At 44.1% G+C, this 19,243-nt stretch overlaps 1 protein-coding gene across 1 annotated transcript in view; it reads right to left on the bottom strand.

The window, feature by feature from the left end:
* wdfy3 (WD repeat and FYVE domain containing 3) overlaps window positions 1–7,525 on the bottom strand; it is a 202,712-nt gene extending 195,187 nt beyond the window's left edge. The window contains exon 1 of the mRNA XM_056274002.1: window positions 7,320–7,525. Within this exon, the coding sequence (XP_056129977.1) occupies window positions 7,320–7,499 (180 nt within the window). The 5' untranslated portion in view covers window positions 7,500–7,525. The remainder of the gene's footprint in view (window positions 1–7,319) is intronic.
* Between the last annotated feature and the right edge of the window lie 11,718 nt (window positions 7,526–19,243).

The following is a 19,243-nucleotide window of genomic DNA, read 5'->3' as shown; positions in this document are numbered from 1 at the left end:
TTTGTGATATTGGGCTATACAAATAAAACTGACTTGACTTGACTTTTAACATCAGTCATGCCACTGAAGCCTCCCAAATCAGTAAAGCCCATGTATTTTTATTTCACCTGTCATGCTCTCAGATATGTCTGCTTGTTGTGACATCATATTGACTGAAAAGTCCTCCTTTTTCTGAACACTCCAAGGTTCGATATGAAGTTGATGACAAAACAGGTGTTCTGACATGAATGCTTGTGCTTCAATAGTGCAAAATCGTCTCTAACCAGCTGGAAGTGCACTCGGAATTATCCATGAACTGTTTAGCCTATAATTTAGCCTAACCTATGAAAATTTCAAGGAAAGAAAAAAAGCCCTCGTTATATTGCCAATTACAGCATGTAACGAGGTATGCAAACCCAGCCACTGGGGATGCACAAGCCAGCACATTTGTAGTGCGTGTCCCAAGTCAGGATAGATGGGGAGGACATCCGGCGTAAACCCTTTGCCAAATCAAATATACAGATCATAAATCAGATTTCCATACCGGATTGGTCAAGGCCCAAGTTACCAACGACTGCCAACAGTACTTTTGGCCAACAGGGTGCCGGTGGAAACTATGCTACTGTTGGGCGAAGGAAAAGGAGAGGAGGACGTCATGTCCAGAGGCAGTGGGAGAGGAGGAAGGGTAGGAGTGTGGAGTTGAGAGTCAGAACTTTGAATGTTGGCACTGACTGGTAAAGCGAGAGAGCTGGCTGATATGATGGAGAGAAGGAAGGTAGATATACTGTGTGTGCAAGAGGCCAGGTGGAAGGGGAGTAAGGCCAGGAGCATTAAATTCTTCTACCATGGTGTAGATGGGGGGAGAAATTGGGTAGGGGTAATTCTGAAGGAAGAGTATGTCAAGAGTGTGTTGGAGGTGAAGAGCGTGTCGGACAGAGTGATGAGTATGAAGCTGGAAATCGAAGGTGTATTGATGAATGTTATCAGCACATATGCCCCACAAGTTGGGTGTGAGATGGAAGAGAAAGATGAATTCTGGAGTGAGTTGGATGACTTGGTGGAGAGGGTACCCAAGGAGAACAGAGTGGTGATTGGAGCGGACTTCAATGGGCATGTTGGTGAAGGGAACAGAGGTGATGAGGAGGTGATGGGCAGGTATGGTGTCAAGGAGAGGAAAGTGGAATGACAGACGGTAGTGGATTTTGTAAAAAGGATAGAAATGGCTGTGGTGAATACATATTTCAAGAAGAGAGGAAAACACAGGGTGACATATAAGAGTGGAGGAAAGCGCACACAGGTGGACTATATCTTATGTAGGAGGCGTGATCTGAAAGGGATTGGAGACTGAAAGGTGGTGACATGGGAGAACGTAGCTAGGCAGCATCGGATGGTGATCTGTAGGACAACTTTAGAGAATCAAGAAAAGGAAGAGAGTGAAAGCAGAGCCAACGATCAAATAGTGGAAGTTGAAGAAGGAAGACTGTTGTGTGGCGTTCAGGGAGGCGTTAAGACAGGCACTGGGTGGTAGTGAACAGTTGCCGGATGGCTGGGCAAGCACTGCAGAAATCGTGAGGGAGACAGCTAGGAAGGTACTTGGTGTGTCATCAGGACAGAGGAAGGAAGACAATGAGACTTGGTGGTGGAATGAGGAAGTACAGCAAAGTATACAGAGGAAGAGGTTGGCAAAGAAGAAGTGGGTAGTCAGAGAGATGAAGAAAGTAAAAAGGAGTAAAAGAAGATATAGTGTAAAGTGAAGAGAGAGGTGGCAGAGGCAAAGGAAAAGCATATGGTGAGTTGTATGACAGGCTAGACACTAAGGAAGGAGAAACAGACTTGTACAGATTAGCTAGACAGAGGGACCAAGCTGGGAAGGATATGCAGCAAGTTAGGGTGATGAATGATAGAGATGGAAATGTGCTGCCAAGCAAGGGGAGTGTGGTGAGAAGGTGGAAGGAGTACTTTGAGGGGCTGATGAATGAAGAAAATGAGAGAGAGAGAAGGTTGGATGACGTGGGGATAGGAAGTAAGGTGGATTTTAGCAAGGAGGAAGTGAGGATAGCTGTTAAGAGGATGAAGTGTGGAAAGGCGGTTGGTCCTGATGACATACCTGTGGAGGCATGGAGATGTTTAGGAGAGATGGCGGTGGGTTTTTAACTAGATTGTTTAACACAATATTGTGTTAAAAGCAAGAGGATACCTGAGGAGTGGAGAAGAAGCATACTGGTACAGATTTTCAAGAACAACGGTGATGTGCAGAACTGTAGCAACTACAGAGGTATAAAGTTGATCAGCCACAGCATGAAGATATGGGAAAGAGTAATAGAAGCTAGGTTAAGAGGAGAGGTGATGATTAGCGAGCAGCAGTATGGTTCCATGCCATGAAAGAGCACCACAGATGTGATGTTTGCTCTGAGAATGCTGATGGAGAAGTATAGAGAAGGTCAGATGGAGTTACATTGAGTCTTTGTTGATTTAGAGAAAGCATATGACAGGGTGCCGAGAGAGGAGGTGTGGTATTGTATGAGGAAGTCGGGAGTTGCAGAGAAGTATGTAGGAGTGGTGCAGGACATGTATGAGGGAAGTGTGATATTGGTGAGGTATGCGGTGGAATGATAGATGGGTTCAAGGTGGAGGTGGGATTACATCAAGGATTGGCTCTGAGCCCTTTCTTGTTTGCAATGGTGATGGACAGGTTGACGGACGAGATCAGGTAGGAGTCTCTGTGAACAATGATCGCGGATGACACTGTGATCTGTAGCGAGAGTAGGGTGCAGGTTGAGGAGAGCCTGGAGAGGTGGAGGTATGTACTGGAGAGAAGAGGAATGAAAGTCAGTCGGAGCAAGACAGAATAACTATGCATGAATGAGAGGGAGGAGAGCAGAATGGTGATAGACAGTAGAAGTGACAAAGACATACAAGTTTAAATACTTGGGGTCTAATGTTCAAAGTAACAGGGAGAGGTGAAGAAGAGAGTGCAAGCAGGGTGGAGTGGGTGGAGAAGAGTGTCAGGAGTGATTTGCGACAGAAGGATACCAGCAAGAGTTAAAGAGAAGATTTACAAGACGGTTGTGAGACCAGCTATGTTTTATGGTATGGAGACAATGGGACTGACCACAAGACAGGAGGCGGAGCTGGAGGTGGCAGAGTTGAAGATGCTAAGATTTGCATTGGGAGTGACAAAGAAGGACAGGATTAGGAACGATTATATTAGAGGGACAGCTCAAGTTGGACGGTTTGGAGACAAAGCAAGAGAGGCAAGATTGAGATGGCTTGGACGTGTGTGGAGGAGAGATGCTGGGTATATTGGGAGAAGGATGCTGAATATGGAGCTGCCTGGGAAGACGACAACAGGAAAGCCAAAGAAGAAGTTTATGGATGTGGTGAGGGAGGACATGCAGGTGGCTGGTGTGACAGAGGAAGATGCAGAGGACAGGAAGAGATGGAAACGGATGATTCACTGTGGCGACCCTAACGGGAGCAGCCAAAAGTAGTAGTAGTAGTAGTAGTAGTAGTAGTACACAGTATGTAAGGAGGGATGTGATGGCTTCCACAGTTTAAACAGCCATGTTCCTCTTACCCATTTAGAAGTCACAGTGCTTATGTTATATGGTTTGGAGACAGTGGCACCAACGAAAAGTCAGGAGGTGGAGCTGGAGGTGGCAGAGTTGAAGATGCTAAGATTTTCACTGGGAGTGATGAAGAAGGACAGGATTAGGAATGATTACATTAAAGAGACTGCTCAAGTTGGACGGTTTGGAGACAAAGCAAGAGAGGCAAGATTGAGATGGCTTGGATATATGTGGAGGAGAGATGCTGGGTATATTGGGAGAAGGATGCTGAATATGGAGCTGCCAGGGAAGAGGAAAAGAGGAAGGCCAAAGAGGAGATTTATGGATGTGGTGAGGGAGGACATGCAGGTGGCTGGTGTGACAGAGGAAGATGCAGAAGACAGGAAGAAATGGAAATGGATGATCCACTGTGGCGACCCCTAACGGGAGCAGCCGAAAATAGTAGTAGTAGTGCTTATAGTCTGATCAAGTGTGAAGTACATTCTTCTTTCCTGGGTTTATTGTGTGTGAATGACAACAACAGTGTCAGTCAAAACCAAATGTTGATGTAGGCCCACAGAGGTCTGCTGCTTCATCCATCTCACTCCATGTGTTAACAACGTCATTCTTTTATCATATTACAGAGAAGCCTATGTCACACAAAAGCAAAAGAGCACTAGCAAGCCCAACTCAGAGGACTGTCTCCCTTCTTTAGGAACCTGTTGGTCAGTTTATACAAAATGATAAAATATATTTGCTTACCTTAAAATGTAACTTAATAATGGCAACCATATTACAATAATCTCTTTATGTTTTTTGTTTTTGTTATGCCCATTGAACAGACAGTTACTTTATTCATTACTAAACACATTTTAAGTAATGTAAAAATAAGCTTATACTATTTGCCCTACTAGTCCTATTAAAAGTAATAGGGGCCTTCCATCTACAGAAAGCTGCTCAAACAGCAGTGTAATAAATGTTTGAGTTTGTTGCCATCTTTAAATAAAACAAAAGAATTCAGCATTAAAAATGTGTGATAGACAATTTTAGCTCATGTTGAGCAGCAGCAGCACACCCCCACCTTATAATTTGAAGCAGCAGCGTGCCCCCCATGGGTCCTCAGCTGGCTACTATTTTCACTCAGCTAAACACTGTATGCACTAGTGGAAAACCCTGCTGACCCCTAGAGCAGCAGGTCAAAGAAAAACTCCACTTGATTCAACAATGGGCCCCCATCGTTAATGTATTCATCCGAGGAACTGGAATGAAAACTATGGCCCGGACCCCTCGCATCGCCCTGCTGTGGGAGCACTCCAATTTTGAATTCTGAAATCAATTATTTCATCGGCCTGTGAATCCCACCCACTGATGGGTAATTAGCCACGAAGTCGAGAGACCCTCAGTATGGCACTCCACCTCAACAAGGACACTTAGCAACGCTGAGCCCTGCACTGAACGCCAGCCGCCGTACAGGGATGCTAAGCCAGTGCAACAGAAAGTGGTGCACAAGTGGAGAGAGCTTTTGTGTCATATGCTTGTTAGCTACCAAGCAGTATCATGTGAATTTTATCAATTCCAATTTCTGCTTATCGAATCGTGTTTCCATTGAATCACAGGTACAATTCTTCATTTTCATCATCCAAATCATAGTTTTTGAGAGAGAAACCAAAATGTTTGATAAACAAAAGTAATTTTATCCCAATATAGCACTTAGGGTTTTGAACCATTTTCAAACATTACCATCATGAAAGATATCAACTTTATGTATATAACACACACACACACACACAGACACACACACACACACACACACATACAGTCAATTTTAACATCAATGAAAGCAAGTTATAAAAAATATCCTGTAAATAGAAGCATATTAGTCATATGTTTTCCTATCTAAATGAAGGAGACTCAGCTGTTGAGAGGGATTGAAATGTCTTTGCAAAATGTATTGTTATCGCCTGACTGAGTCACTCTTTGTTCTCATCTCCCTCACTGCAATACTGAATGGACTTTCCCTTCCAGGAGCTCTTTGTAGATGAACAGGAGGAGGGGTCGTAAAGGCGCCCACAAATAAAATGTGCTATTATTATTGTTAAAAATAATTAGATAGATAGATAGAGAGTGAGAGAGAGAGAGAGAGAGAGAGAGAGAGAGAGAGAGAGAGAGAGAGAGAGAGAGAGAGAGAGAGATAATCATACCTCATCTTCCCATATTATGTCTCTTGTTAGTGAATGTGTTGTACCTAAGTGTGGGCCGCTAATGGTACTAGCGCTAGCTTAATCTTCTACAGTGTTATAAACAATCTATATGCAGTGTTGACACAGGACTCAACTACTTAACATTATATGGCCATTAGGGCTGCAGGTCCTGGCAGCTGATGAAAATTATCACAGACCCCCCCCTTTTCCCCCCCAATTGTATCTGGCCAATTACCCCACTCTTCCGAGCCATCCCGGTTGCTGCTCCACCCCCTCTGCTGAGCTGGGAAGGGCTGCAGACTATCACATGCTTCCTCCGATACATATGGAGTCACCAGCCGCTTCTTTTCACCTGACAGTGAGGAGTTTCACCAGGGAGACGTAGCACGTGGGAGGATCATGCTATTCCCCCCCAGTTCCCCCGAACAGGCGCCCCGACCAGAACACATACCCACATCTGGCTTCCCACCCGCAGACACGGCCAACTGTGCCTGTGGGGACGCCCGACCAAGCCAGATGTAACACGGGGATTTGATCCGGTGATCCCCGTGTTGATAGGCAACAGAATAGACCGCCACGCCACCCGCACGCCCCATAGACTTACACCTTTTTTTTTAATCCTCAATGCACTGAACTGTTTTTTGCAAATGAGATTCAATAAGCAGCTATAACTCAAGTTTCTTTACAAAACAGCTACAGTTACTGGATCATGGAAAACTGGAACCAGTTCCAAGTCGAATCTTGTTCTGAATATCCAAACCTCACCTCCACTGGAATCGTCTGGATGTTACTTTCAGATCTATTTTGTTCTATTGCCTTCAGTTGTTTTTTTTAAGCAAGCAAGCAAAAGCACACATTGGACACAAACTAATAAAGGCTGATCCTCCTTTGGTTATCTGTCTCTGAATACACACATACGCTTACTATATCACATATATACACAAAGCCAGTAACACACATTCTCCTTCCTGTTGTTAAAAACACACATATCTACACAGCCACAGCGCCTTTTATTTGTTGAAGGACAGCCGCTGATGAAAACACGTCATCCTCCCATTTATCCTCTGTCTCTCTCTCTCTCTCTCTCTCTCTCTCGCTCTCTCTCAGCCCACATTGCAGGTTGTTTAAATTTGATCTCCCTAACTGATTATTTATGTATTCAAGTCCATCTGAAAACTCTCCTCTGTGTTGAGATGTGATCTCATCTGGTCGTCCAGGTTGTGCGGGTCTGAGTCATGCTGGATTTCATGCTTGTTTCAAAGGTGAAATGTTGAGGTTTCTTTGTGTCAACCACACAGACAGCAAACTGTGCAGTGTGTCTATATTGATCTTCTGTTGTTACACTCATATCGCTGAACAACGGCAATTGAATCTACCTGAATATTCAAGTCGAGATTACACTTAGCCTTACAAAAAATGCAGTATTTTTTGTCAAATCAGAGCGCAAGTAATAATCTCGACAAATAGTAGTGATCACAATATAAAGGAAAATAATGAGGAGTCAATACTTAATTCATCCATCAGGCCTACATGGATAAATGTGATCCTGACAGGTGCATCCCATCCCCGGGTGTTCGGGGAAGTAACTCACCCTGTTAAAGACAGGCAGCATCATGTACAACTTCTCCTCCTGTTCCTTCTGGGTCATGTGACGCGGCGGATGGCACAGCTCGGAGAAGAGGCGACGCAGGTGCATCAGGCCCAGCGCGTTGTCCTGAGGGCTGCACTCCTCCTGCCGTGGCCGACCCATAATCCTCTTCACCATGTTCATCTTGAGCGGCTTGGTCAGGCCAAAGCCAGCCCTGCAAAGGAGAGAGAGGTATTATTTATAATAACGATAGTAATAATGATGACAAAAATTGTTTAAAGGACCAACAGGCAATTTTTTAGGCCAAATAAAGAATAGCTTTATTTCAAATAATATATATTTATTAAATGTGTTTTAAATAATGTACACAAACAGCAGAACAATACAAAATGTTTGGTACGTTTAGAATAAGCTATTCTATTCAACACAGCACGGGTCCCCCCTGTTATGAAGGCCATGTTCAGACCATGTGACCAGAAGGGCTTACTCTCCATAAAAGAAGAGCTTTGTGTTCGTTGGCTCAAGCAGTGGGGTCAAATACAGTATGTGAGTGAAAGCGATAGTTTAGATGAGTCGTCAACGACTAGCAGAGAGGCTAGTAGAGAGACTAGCAGAGAGGCTAGCAGAGAGGCTGGTAGAGAGGCTAGTAGAGAGGCTAGTAGAGAAGCTGGTAGAGAGGCTAGTAGAAAAGGCTCAGCTGCACCTATGCCGACAGGTGTCAGAGATTAAGAACGGTGCTATATCAGCTGTTTTAGAAGGCAAGGAACAACACCAATGGCCCTTTTCCACCGCATGCTACCAGCTCAACTTGACTCTACTCGCTTTTGGTCCCAGGTACTTTTCTAGACTTCATTTTCCACTGCAGATAGAACCCCCTCAGTGTAGCTGGTCGTCATAGCGAAGCCGTGTGAAACTGCCATGTCATTTTCAACGCGACACACACAGGTACAATGGAGGATATCTAAGGGATGGTGTTTTTGATTCTCAGTATGTGGCTGTTTGTCACAGCAAGGAGACAATACTTGTTTCAGAAGAGGCTGAAGGCAGCGAGACCAAAGACTGGTGAAAAAAACAGGAGACTTTTTGTGGGTTGCTTAATCAAGTAATGTTAATACGGTAAATAAAAAAAATTGTGGCTGCTACAGTAGCTTGGTTGTTTGAAAATGACCAGTTTGTTGGCATCCGGGTAGTGTAGCGGTCTATTCCATTGCCGGTTTGAATCCCCATGTTGCCTCTAGCTTGGTCAGGCATCCCTACAGACACAATTGGCCGTGTCTGCGATTGGGAAGCCAGATGTGGGTATGTGTCCTAGTTGCTGCACTACCACCTCCTCTGGTCGGTCGGGGCACCTGTTCAGGGGGGGAGGGGGAACTGGGGCTAATAGCGTGATCCCCATGCACTACATCCCGCTGGTGAAACCCCTCACTGTCAGGTGAAAAGTAGCGGCTGGCGACTCCACATGTATCGGAGGAGGCATGTGGTAGTCTGCAGCCCTCCCCGGATCGGCAGAAGGGGTGGAGCAGAGCTTGGGACGGCTCAGAAGAGTGGGGTAATTGGCTGGATACAATTGGGGAGAAAAAAGGGGGAAAATAAAAAATAATAATAAAAAATGACCAGTTTGTGCAGGATGTCCTGTGTCGAGCAATGATGACGCAGTGATGACTCTAGTGACGATTCTCTCTGATAAATCAGTGAACTGCAGTGTTTGGACGTCACCTTTTAGCATCGGTTCAGCTCGCTTGGAGCCTCAACGGAGGTGGTACTAAAAAGTACCAGGTACTATCCCCAATTTTTGCCAATGGAAAACCAAAAAAAATTAAGTAGAGTCGAGTTGGTACCACACAGTGGAAAAGACCCATAAGTGGACCTAAAAAACATTACAAGGCAATTTTTCAATCAAATAAACAATAACATTTAAGAAAGAAATTCAAACATGCTAATCAAGCTAACATCAGAGAAAAGTATAGTTGGCTGAAAAAAATGTAAGTGAGCAGTTATATTACACTTCTACTTTCTCATTTAGCAGATGCTTGTTTTATCCAGTGTGACTCCCATTCCTGTGTCAACCTGCCAATCTTGGTACACTAAATATCAATCATTTCATAGCCAAGACTGCATGCAAAGTATAATTAGTCTAATTGTGGAATAGGTGGACCACCAACAGTGTTGCAAGTAAGGGATTCAACTTAAAACGAAACTAGATAATGCCACAAATCAGAACAGTCACGCCTGGAGATCATCTATGGATTAAGGTGGGCCTAGAAAAAGAAATTCCTAGGCCTTTTTTGAATAAAGCAATCTCAGGCAATCTTTCAGGGCTTCCGGTATGGCTGCTGGCTGCTCGCTTCCCTTTCCTATGAAGACTTCCTCTTCTTGATGAGCAGTAAAGACGGCTCTTCTGTGGTAAAAAGGGTAAAATGCTAAGATCTCATACCAATTTAAGATACTACATCATTACGCAAGCACAGCCAATAATAAGTCCCGGTATCTTTTACACAAGTTAGGGCACTGCCCAGTGCATGCTGTTTTTTTTTTCCTTTCTAGCAATGCCCCTTCTTTACACACACATTGCTAAACCTCTTAATGCAATAGGAGCTGCCCAGTACAACCAGTGTACTACAGTTGGTCAAAAACTCACCACTGAAGCAACTACTGTTGTCTCTCAAATTTAACCAGTCAGAATTTACCAACCATATCTCTCTCTCTCACCACACGGGGGCATTATGAGGGCAACAACAGTCTGAATTCTTTCGATTTTGTGACTCATCATGTCAGCGATACACACTGAAGCTTGCTCCACTTTCTGACTCATGTAAGTCACTCCGAATCAGAGCATGAGCCGAACGCCTGCAGAGCAAAATGCAAATTGTAAAATGCATTTCTGCTGAGACCACGGGAATTTTTTTCACAGCACCCTTGTCAGAGTTGCCCCTCCAGAGGGAACCTACTTGACCAGTAGTTTAAACACACACCAGTCCACCATGAAGGATCCCCCGCCCCACCATCCCACCCTCTCGCAGAGAGTTAGTTAACCCCTCACAGTGGATTATCTTTGCTTCAGGGCCGTGAGAAAACAGCGCTCTCCATTTCCACAGGCTCTGATGGAAATAATCAATACAAACACTGGTAGCATGCTGTTATGTTGGGTTTTTTTCCAAGGTAACTACAAGTTTCTGGGAAAAACAAATCACAGAATTTGTGATTTTGTGTGGGAAAGAAAAATCACAGACTAAAACTGTAATGTCCGTAGACGAAACCTTTTAATTGGATTGTCCGCATGATCGGTACCAAACGGGCTGTTTAGACCTCGTATTAAAATGCATCCAACTGCACAACTATAAATACAGGTCTGAAGGCAACACACCTCTGTCCTCAAGACCTCCTCAAGAGAGCCGATCACCCAGAACGCATTTGGAGGTGGCCTGGGACGCATATGTCCACGTATGTAGTGCAGTCTGAATGCAATTGTGTCCCTGTCCATATTGAAGGACCACCTTGTCAACAGCATAAGTGGATGTATCTGTTCATTAACCAAGGGATTCCTGAGGGGAGGGAGTCAGTTTTACAATTAATCCAGGGAGCGGCACGGGACCCCAAAAAAACAACAACAAAAACAACCAGAGTTTGCAGGACAGGAATAACAAAAAAGTGAGTTTCTTTAAATAAGCTGGTCTTTTTTACTCTGTTGTTTACATTCCCCCCCTTTTCTTGTTCTTTTCTGGTTTCGTCCACCACCAGCAATGTGTGTCGCGTGTGAGTTACACCAAAGAATAAAACATGTCCAGAGAGCGATAACCGCCTGGAAATTAGATGGGCCAACCAAGGCAGCGGACGGCCAGAATCTCAAATCAAAATCACTGCATTGTCTACTCCCTTAATAATAATAATATTAATAATAATAATAATAATAATAACAATAATATGAATATGAATAATTATAGTAATCATAATAATGGGTGAGATGAAATTATTTTTGTAACTTCAGTTGGGTCAAGACAAGATAGTTTTTTCATGTGTAACAGACAGAAGGGGAGTAATCTTGCTACCTTGTCCACAATATCTGAGCATTTTGAAAAGTCCATGTTACCAAATATTTTAATTGCATTGGAAAGCTAAGAATAGAAAGGATGACAGTTTATATTGGTGATATTTGGTATAGTCCAAAAACAGAAGCTATATTGATTTATGCACGTTGGGCGGGGACCCAAGATCTGATCACAAGTGGCCATTAATGATGCATTTGAGACATATTGTAATGCCAGGTGTGAACAGCAATCCGTCTCACCTAGATCTGGACTAGGGATGTGCCCGATTAGTCGACAAGTCGATTAAAGGTTGCTGCCCTCGCTAGTAGGCACCAGAAATACTAGTCAGTTAAACTTAATGTACATATTTAAATAACATTGAAATGTCATGTCTTCCTAGTCAAATGTTGCTTTATAAAAAATAAGCATCCATTACTGATGTTAACAATGCCAGATTTAAAAAAAAAAAAAAAAACAGCACATTGGGCTGTTCGCCAGAGTTGCCAAGTCCACTTATGACTTTGTGCTTCTTTTTTTTGAAGTCGCCTGAAAAAAGTCACGGGTTGCGGGTTGCATTTTTTGGGCTTGTTTTAAAGACCCCTCCGGTCATGTTTTAAGACATATAAAATACCCTATTGGATATAAGAAATTGTCTGATGTGTTTTTTCTGCAAAATAAGTTCAATTATCTTGTTAAAATCCTTAAAATCACATCTACTCCTTCTCCCTCATTAAGAACTCCAGAATCTATAAATATGCAAATTATCCGTGCCCTCAATTCAAATCTCCCCACCCCCCACCACTCGCCTGCAGAGCATATACCTTCTCACAATCGACTCTTGTCATCAAACACAGTAACCTCTGCTTGCTTTCTGTTTTGCTTGCTGCTGTATACTACACAATGGCAAGTGTCCCGTACAAGTGCACGTCTCAGAATGGTAATGTACTTTATGTATCACTCTCTACAACGTTAGAAACGCAACAATAGATGACATGAGCCTTCAGCTTGACTACATTATCAATCAGCTAACAATGTGTTGCTAATGTCAGATAAACCTTGGTCCCGCTCGCCAACTCTGACAAGTTATCTAACCTTGTAAACATAAACACTCGGGGTGCTTTCACATGATGGACCCAGGCCCGGATCCGATTGGAGAATAGTTGCAATCACAGCATTGCGAGATGGCGACAGATGTGCCAGATGTGAAGAGATGATATGAAGAGGGAACGACCACCTCTGAACCAAGGGCGGGGGGGGTCCTAACAGTATGTCTGTCGCCATTTTACAATGCTGTGATTGCAACTATTCCCCAATCCCCTGTGAATAGTACACATGGCCATTGTAATGCTAGTTAATGCTCATGGTAATTTGCATATGAAACCTATTGTTGGTTTCAGTTGTTATGCCACTGTATTGTTTATAAGGGTGGGGACAGCTGCAGTCAGCTGAGACTGAAGAGATCACTTAGATGAGTGATGACACTTATCTCTCAATAAGCGCTGTGTCCAGATGAACTTTCTGTGATAGGTCCAGTAGTTGTGAAATTAGCCACGAAAAGATACACACACACAAATGTGTGCGCGACCATACACAGAACGCCCTCCAGGCAATCCGCCTAGCGGGGATAATAATATTGGCCTTGTTTTTGAAGCCACGGTTGCTTATTTGTCTCGCGACAGTCAAACCAGCAAAGTGAAAAGTGGGACAAAGATGACAACCAGCGTGGTTTGGCAGTATTTTAATTGTCTAGATGGAAATAAGGTTGTACGTACGCTGTCAGAATAAAGTGGAATATAACCACTTGACTGCAGCAATGCGTAACTGCATTCAGCACAGGCATGTGGACGTTAACCTGCATAGAGAGCAGGCTGCTGGTGCTGGCCAAACTCGACAAACCCATATGACATCATCATTTACCGCCCCCAACCCATCCCACTCGGTTTGAAAAGATAACGCAGCTCTTTGTGGCATAACTGCGCATGATATGCTTCCACTCAACTTTGCTGAAGGCAAATACACTGAGCCCGAATACACGGTGCTGAGGCTCAAAATCTTCACCCCCAGACTGGAGCACACAATCAAAAAGTGATTGAGGAGATTAAACTGAACACGGTGAAGGCAGAATATGCGGCCATAACTACAGACAGTTGAACTTCCATGATAACCGAGTCCTACAAGACAATAAAATGTAATTTTATGATTGAAAGGAAGAAAGAAAGCCACTTTATTTTGTCATTGTACAGGTTACAATGAAATTTGTTTTCTGCATTTAACCCATCCCATGGTATAGGAGCAGTGGGCAGCTGTGGTGCAACCTAGTTATTACTGTGCTCCAGATGTGCGCACTAGAGGAAAGACATGGCACTGAAAACCTGGCAGCGCATCTCCAAGGCGCTATTAGCAAGTGGGGACTGGATAACGAGGTCATCATCTGTGTCCACAGCAATGCGAGCAAAATGGTCATGGCAAACAACACCCTGCTGGAGTGCGAGTCATTGCCTTGTTTTGCCCATACTCTGCAGTTAGCCATAAATTATAGGTTGAAGGCGAGCGCCTTGAGCTAGCTGACTGGTGCATGCAGGAAACTGGTGACCCATTTCCACCACAGCACTGTGGCCACTTTGGTGCTAAAAAAAAAAAAAAAAAAAAAAAAAAATCAACAAGACCTACCTGCAAACAAACTGATACAACCCCGCAAGACACGCTGGAATTCCATCAGCAACATGTTCCAACACACCCACGAACAGCGATGGGCCATCACCGACAGGATGTTGGAGCTGTCGGATGACAACTGCCAGACAACTGTGTGGCGAGGCATACATATCGGTGTCAATGGTGTTCCTTGTTACCATGAGTTTGCTGAACAAGTAAATATAACAGGCTAATATGTTTTATTTGATTGAAAAGTAGGACTATTAATAATAATAATAAGAACTATAATAATAATAATGATAATCAGAATAATAATAATAGACTAAAATTAATAACAGCCTAATGATGATGATGATAACAATATGAATAATGGGTCATCATCAATAAATTACTTAACTGATAATACCCTTTTCAACCATTCACTTATCTCCACCAGGCATCTCAACTCAGCAGGTGACCCCAGCAAAGTGACTGAATTCAAGATCATGGAGGCAGTATCGCTGGAGGGACGAATGCGTCCAACAGACACAGAGAGAGCTAGAAGTGTGGCACCGCTCTTCTCGGCTCTCGATCCCTGTCACAACCACCTCAGCTTGCTCCAGATGGACACACAAAGGGAGAAAATCTTGCTGCTCAGCACCACAATCTCCCAACCAATGAGGAGGAGGAGGACGCTTATAATGAAGACTGCGACAGACCTATAGACGACTCGGCCGAGAACGCCACTCAACCAAAACGGCAGAAAACTTGCATAAATTCTTTCTTTGGGGAGAATCCGCGGATCAAGACGAGCTGGAGCGCTACTGGGTGGAAACGTGTATTCTACCAAACGAAGATCCACTTGTGTGGTACTGCAGGAAGACGCCATGCTTTCCAAATCTATGCCGGCTCGCAAGTCGTTATCTCTGTGTGCCTGCAACATCTGTTCCGGCTGAGAGTTTTTCAGCCGCTGGACTTGTTGTTAATCAACTGAGGTCTCACCTGAACCCGAACATGCTGACATGTTGATTTCGCTGAGCAAAAATGTTTCATCAGTCGAGTAAGTAGGCCTACCACGTTGTTGAATAGCCTAGTAAAATTGTTAATCTAATGTCCGGTAGCTCAGTAAGCCTAATTGTTATTTTTTTGTAGGCCTATTATGGGTAGTTTTTCTGATGACTGATGATTATTTCTTACCGTATTTGCTGTGATTGCGTTTATCCAATTAAAGCGCCTTTGTAATAAACAGGCACGTTTCCTAAAGATGTGTTTAACGTTGAATATTGTTTTCAATAAATGTTATTTGTTAACTTTTATTTAGTGAGATGTAATGTTTTGTAGGATAATGTGCAATGTTCATAATGCATGGTGCAAAATGCCACACATTTCAGCAGCATTTAAAATATATTTGGTTAATGAAGAATGTGATTAATGGTTTCAAATGGCTCTTATAATAGAAGCAATATTATTTTCATACAATTTTTTTTTGGACCCCCCCCCCTTTTTCACCTCAATTGTAATTGGCCAATTACCCTATTCTTCTGAGCCATCGTGGTCGCCGCTCCACCCCCTCTGCTGAGCCGGGGAGGGCTGCAGACTACCACATGCCTCCTCCGATACACGTGGAGTCACCAGCCGCTTCTTTTCACCTGACAGTGAGGAGTTTCACCAGGGGGACGTAGCATGTGGAAGGATCACGCTATCCCCCTCCCGAATAGGCACCCCGGCCAACCAGCGGAGGCGCTAGTGCAGCGACCAGGACACATACCCACATCCGGCTTCCCACCCGCAGACACGGCCAATTGTGTCTGTAGGGACGCCCGACAAAGCTGGAGGCAACATGGGAATTCGAACTGGTGATCCCTGTGTTGGTAGGCAACGGAATAGACCACTACGCTACCCAGACGCCCCTTTTGTACAATGTTTAATCTTATAGATTAAATTGTGCTCAATTTTGACTGTTTCTGAGTGTTTTCTTACTTTTAAACTAGTCTAAGTTTAACCTTTCAAATGTCAGGAAAATTAGTCGTTAGGAACATCCCTAATCTGGACACAATTCTGGATATATCAGGATACGAAATACCAGGTCTGATTAGGCCAGCATTCACACTCTGGAGCAGTCTACTATGACTAGTCTTCTAGTAAGGCCCCTTAAACACTGTGTGGTTTTGGCTTTCTTAGAGCTGTCATGGACAACTTTTACATCCCGTGGACAAAATTGTTTACCATGACCAATAGTCAGTTGTCTTGAGTCATTCGGTGTGGGAGGGTTAAGGACAGCCAACATAGTGCTGACCCACCTTGGTTCTCACAAAGTTCTAGCAGTGTCAGAAAATCTGGTGTAGTGTGGTGTGTTAGGGGATATGACGATAAAAGCTATGACTACTCAAGATGCACCAGTACCGATATTGGTATCAGATATCAGGCCAATACCAGGCTAAAATTGAGTATCAGAGACTTTACCCAAAACAAGAATAAGATTCAATGCCAAAAACCGAGCAGCGACCGGGATGGCTCGGAAGAGTGGGCTAATTGGTCAAGTACAATTGAGGGAAAAAACGGGGGGGGGAATCCAAAGGGGAAAAAAAAACCCACGAGTAACACCTCATATAAAAGCAAAAGGGCTCGATTTACTGCATTTTTGGCACATTGTAGCCTGCATTTTTTTTAATGGCGGGAAAAAATGATTCTATCACAATTATTTTGCCTGTTGACCTCAAACTAATGGTCTAAGTCTGCACTGTTCAGCAAATGTAACAGGTCAGAACTCGGTATCAACCGCTACTTAAAAATGTACTCAGAATCGGTATCAGCCGTGATAAGATAATAATGGTGTATCCCTAACAGCTATAGCACCGTCCTGCATGGCAGCTGTGGACAGAGCATAAACCTGTACAACAGGTCCTCCTCCCCCTCCTTTTCTTTTAGGTTTCCTCCAGGCACAAACCTTTCTGTCATTAATGCAACTACATGTTATTTCCATATGACTGTTCTGAATATCTTTTTTACCGCCATAAGGCAGTTAACTTGCCATCGGCTCAGAAACGTCGTAGCCTTGTCGCTAAACCAAACACACAATGTGACAAGCAGCCTCACTTCAACTTGCCAAATCTGACAAAAGGGATGGATCAAGATTTTTCCTCAGTGTGACATACAATAAACGTTCAAGATGACCTCAGTCGTACAGTCTGTGGAGGTCTGCAGGGGCCACTGAGCCGCTCCACAACCTGGGGGGGGGGGGCAGTTATGCTCGTTGCTCAAGTACAACAGCTGTTATAGGAGCGTTTCTCAGAAGACTGGGCGCTCTATTGATCTACTGCCCAACTCGAGTTTCTCATTTAGTTTCTCGACAATAAAAAATTCCATCCGACAACCTATTAATTACAAGCCCACTTCTCAAACCTGTGGACTCCCTTTACTACACCGTGTTGACTTGGCTACATAATTAGAGGTGATTTGTATGATTCTTTAGGGAGGCAGAGTAATCCTCTTTCTAACTGGTTCTTCCTGTGTTTCCGCTCTCCCTCGAATACAACCTAACGGTGTTATACTCGTGCAACTTGCAAAACGTTATTCACTCAGTCCTGTTTTGTTTCATACAAGTGAGCTGATTAACTGTACACGGCAGACTCAAGCTACATCTGTTTGACTCCTTGGGCTTTGACTTCTGTTTGGCCATAGCCCATGTTTCTACAACGACACCTTTCTCGCCCCTTCAAGGACAGCGCTGAAAGACGACGACGACGCAGTGAGCGGCATGATGGGAAAACACAGCGGCCGGAGAAAAAGTCACCGTGTGCAATACTCGTTTACAGGAGAATGGCATGTGCGGTACAGACATTACTCAAGACCCACGGCTTCAGCGAGTCCCCCTAACCTCTCTGTGAACTCACATTCAGCCAGCAGCCTGTGAAACAGCTGCTGTGGATATCACGCTTTTACCAAACCTGCCTCACAGTTAAGTGAGTGTGTATATCTTTAGCCAAGGGGAAATGGAACTCCTAACCCCGGTACTGTTAGTGCCATGCATTACCCACACAGGGTGTGGATTCCCTAGCCCTGGCATGCTGCACTGCAGTAGACTATAAACAGTTCTAATGCACAACATGGGCAGGACAAATGCATAGAGTTTATGTGCACTGTAAAGTGCAGACCAGTTTTCCCAAATATTGATTTGTTTCTTTATTATCCATCTACTTGCTCGAGCCTTTGCGTACTTTTAAGATCTTTACTGCTGTTAAAATACTGTTGCTGTGTTATATTATAGGGGACCAAAGGAAGTCAGTTTCCTTGAGTATGCAAACTTTCTAGGCCACCAAATCTGATTTCCATCCATCCATCCATTATCCAAACCGCTTATCCTGCTCTCAGGGTTGCGGGGATGCTGGAGCCAATCCCAGCAGTCATTGGGCGGCAGACGGGGAGACACCCTGGACAGGCTGCCAGGCCATCACAGGGCCCACACACACACACACACACACACACACACACACACACACACACACACACATATTCACACCTAGGGACAATTTAGTACGGCCGATTCACCTGACCTACATGTCTTTGGACTGCGGGAGGAAACCAAAGCACTCTGAGGAAACCCACGCAGACACGGGGAGAACATGCAATCTCCACACAGAGGACGACCCGGGATGACCCCCCCAAGGTTAGACTACCCTGGGGCTTGAACCCAGGACCTTCTTGCTGTGAGGCGACCACGCTAACCACTGCGCCACCGTGCCGCCCAAATCTGATTTCTGATTCCAAAATGACTAGAAACGTACTAGCCGCGCAATCTTGGGTTTGAATCTGGGAGCCCTGGTTTAACCACAGCTCATTATGTTCTGTCACTTAGCAGCAATGAAACACCCCTTGTGCTTATGTGCTCTATTCAAATTAATCAAATGTGTATTCTTGAGTTATTAACTGCCTAAAATTAAAAACACCTTAGAGGCATCCATTCATTACAGACAGAGTAACAGAAACAACAACAATGAAAGATGCTGCCTTAAATATCACCACACACAAAAGGACTGTCCCTGCAGTAGGTCATATTCTCTTCAGCACTATGCCTGACAAGACTTCCAGAAAAAAAGTAATAGGGGAAAAATTATGGGCATAAAAAACCACTGTCCTGATCACACACAGGATTACACAATTAGTGGACAAGCTGCAATCAGCTAGCACACACATCCATCTTACTCTTTATCATCTTTACTCCACCCTATTTTTTGGCCCCTAACCACTCCAACATACATACGCCAAGAGACT

The sequence above is a fragment of the Lampris incognitus genome, chromosome 1 (genome assembly GCF_029633865.1).
Source record: "Lampris incognitus isolate fLamInc1 chromosome 1, fLamInc1.hap2, whole genome shotgun sequence".
NCBI classification, from domain to species: domain Eukaryota; kingdom Metazoa; phylum Chordata; class Actinopteri; order Lampriformes; family Lampridae; genus Lampris; species Lampris incognitus.
Note: the sequence above shows the minus strand (reverse complement) of the source record. Positions and strands in the feature narration are given on the sequence as shown.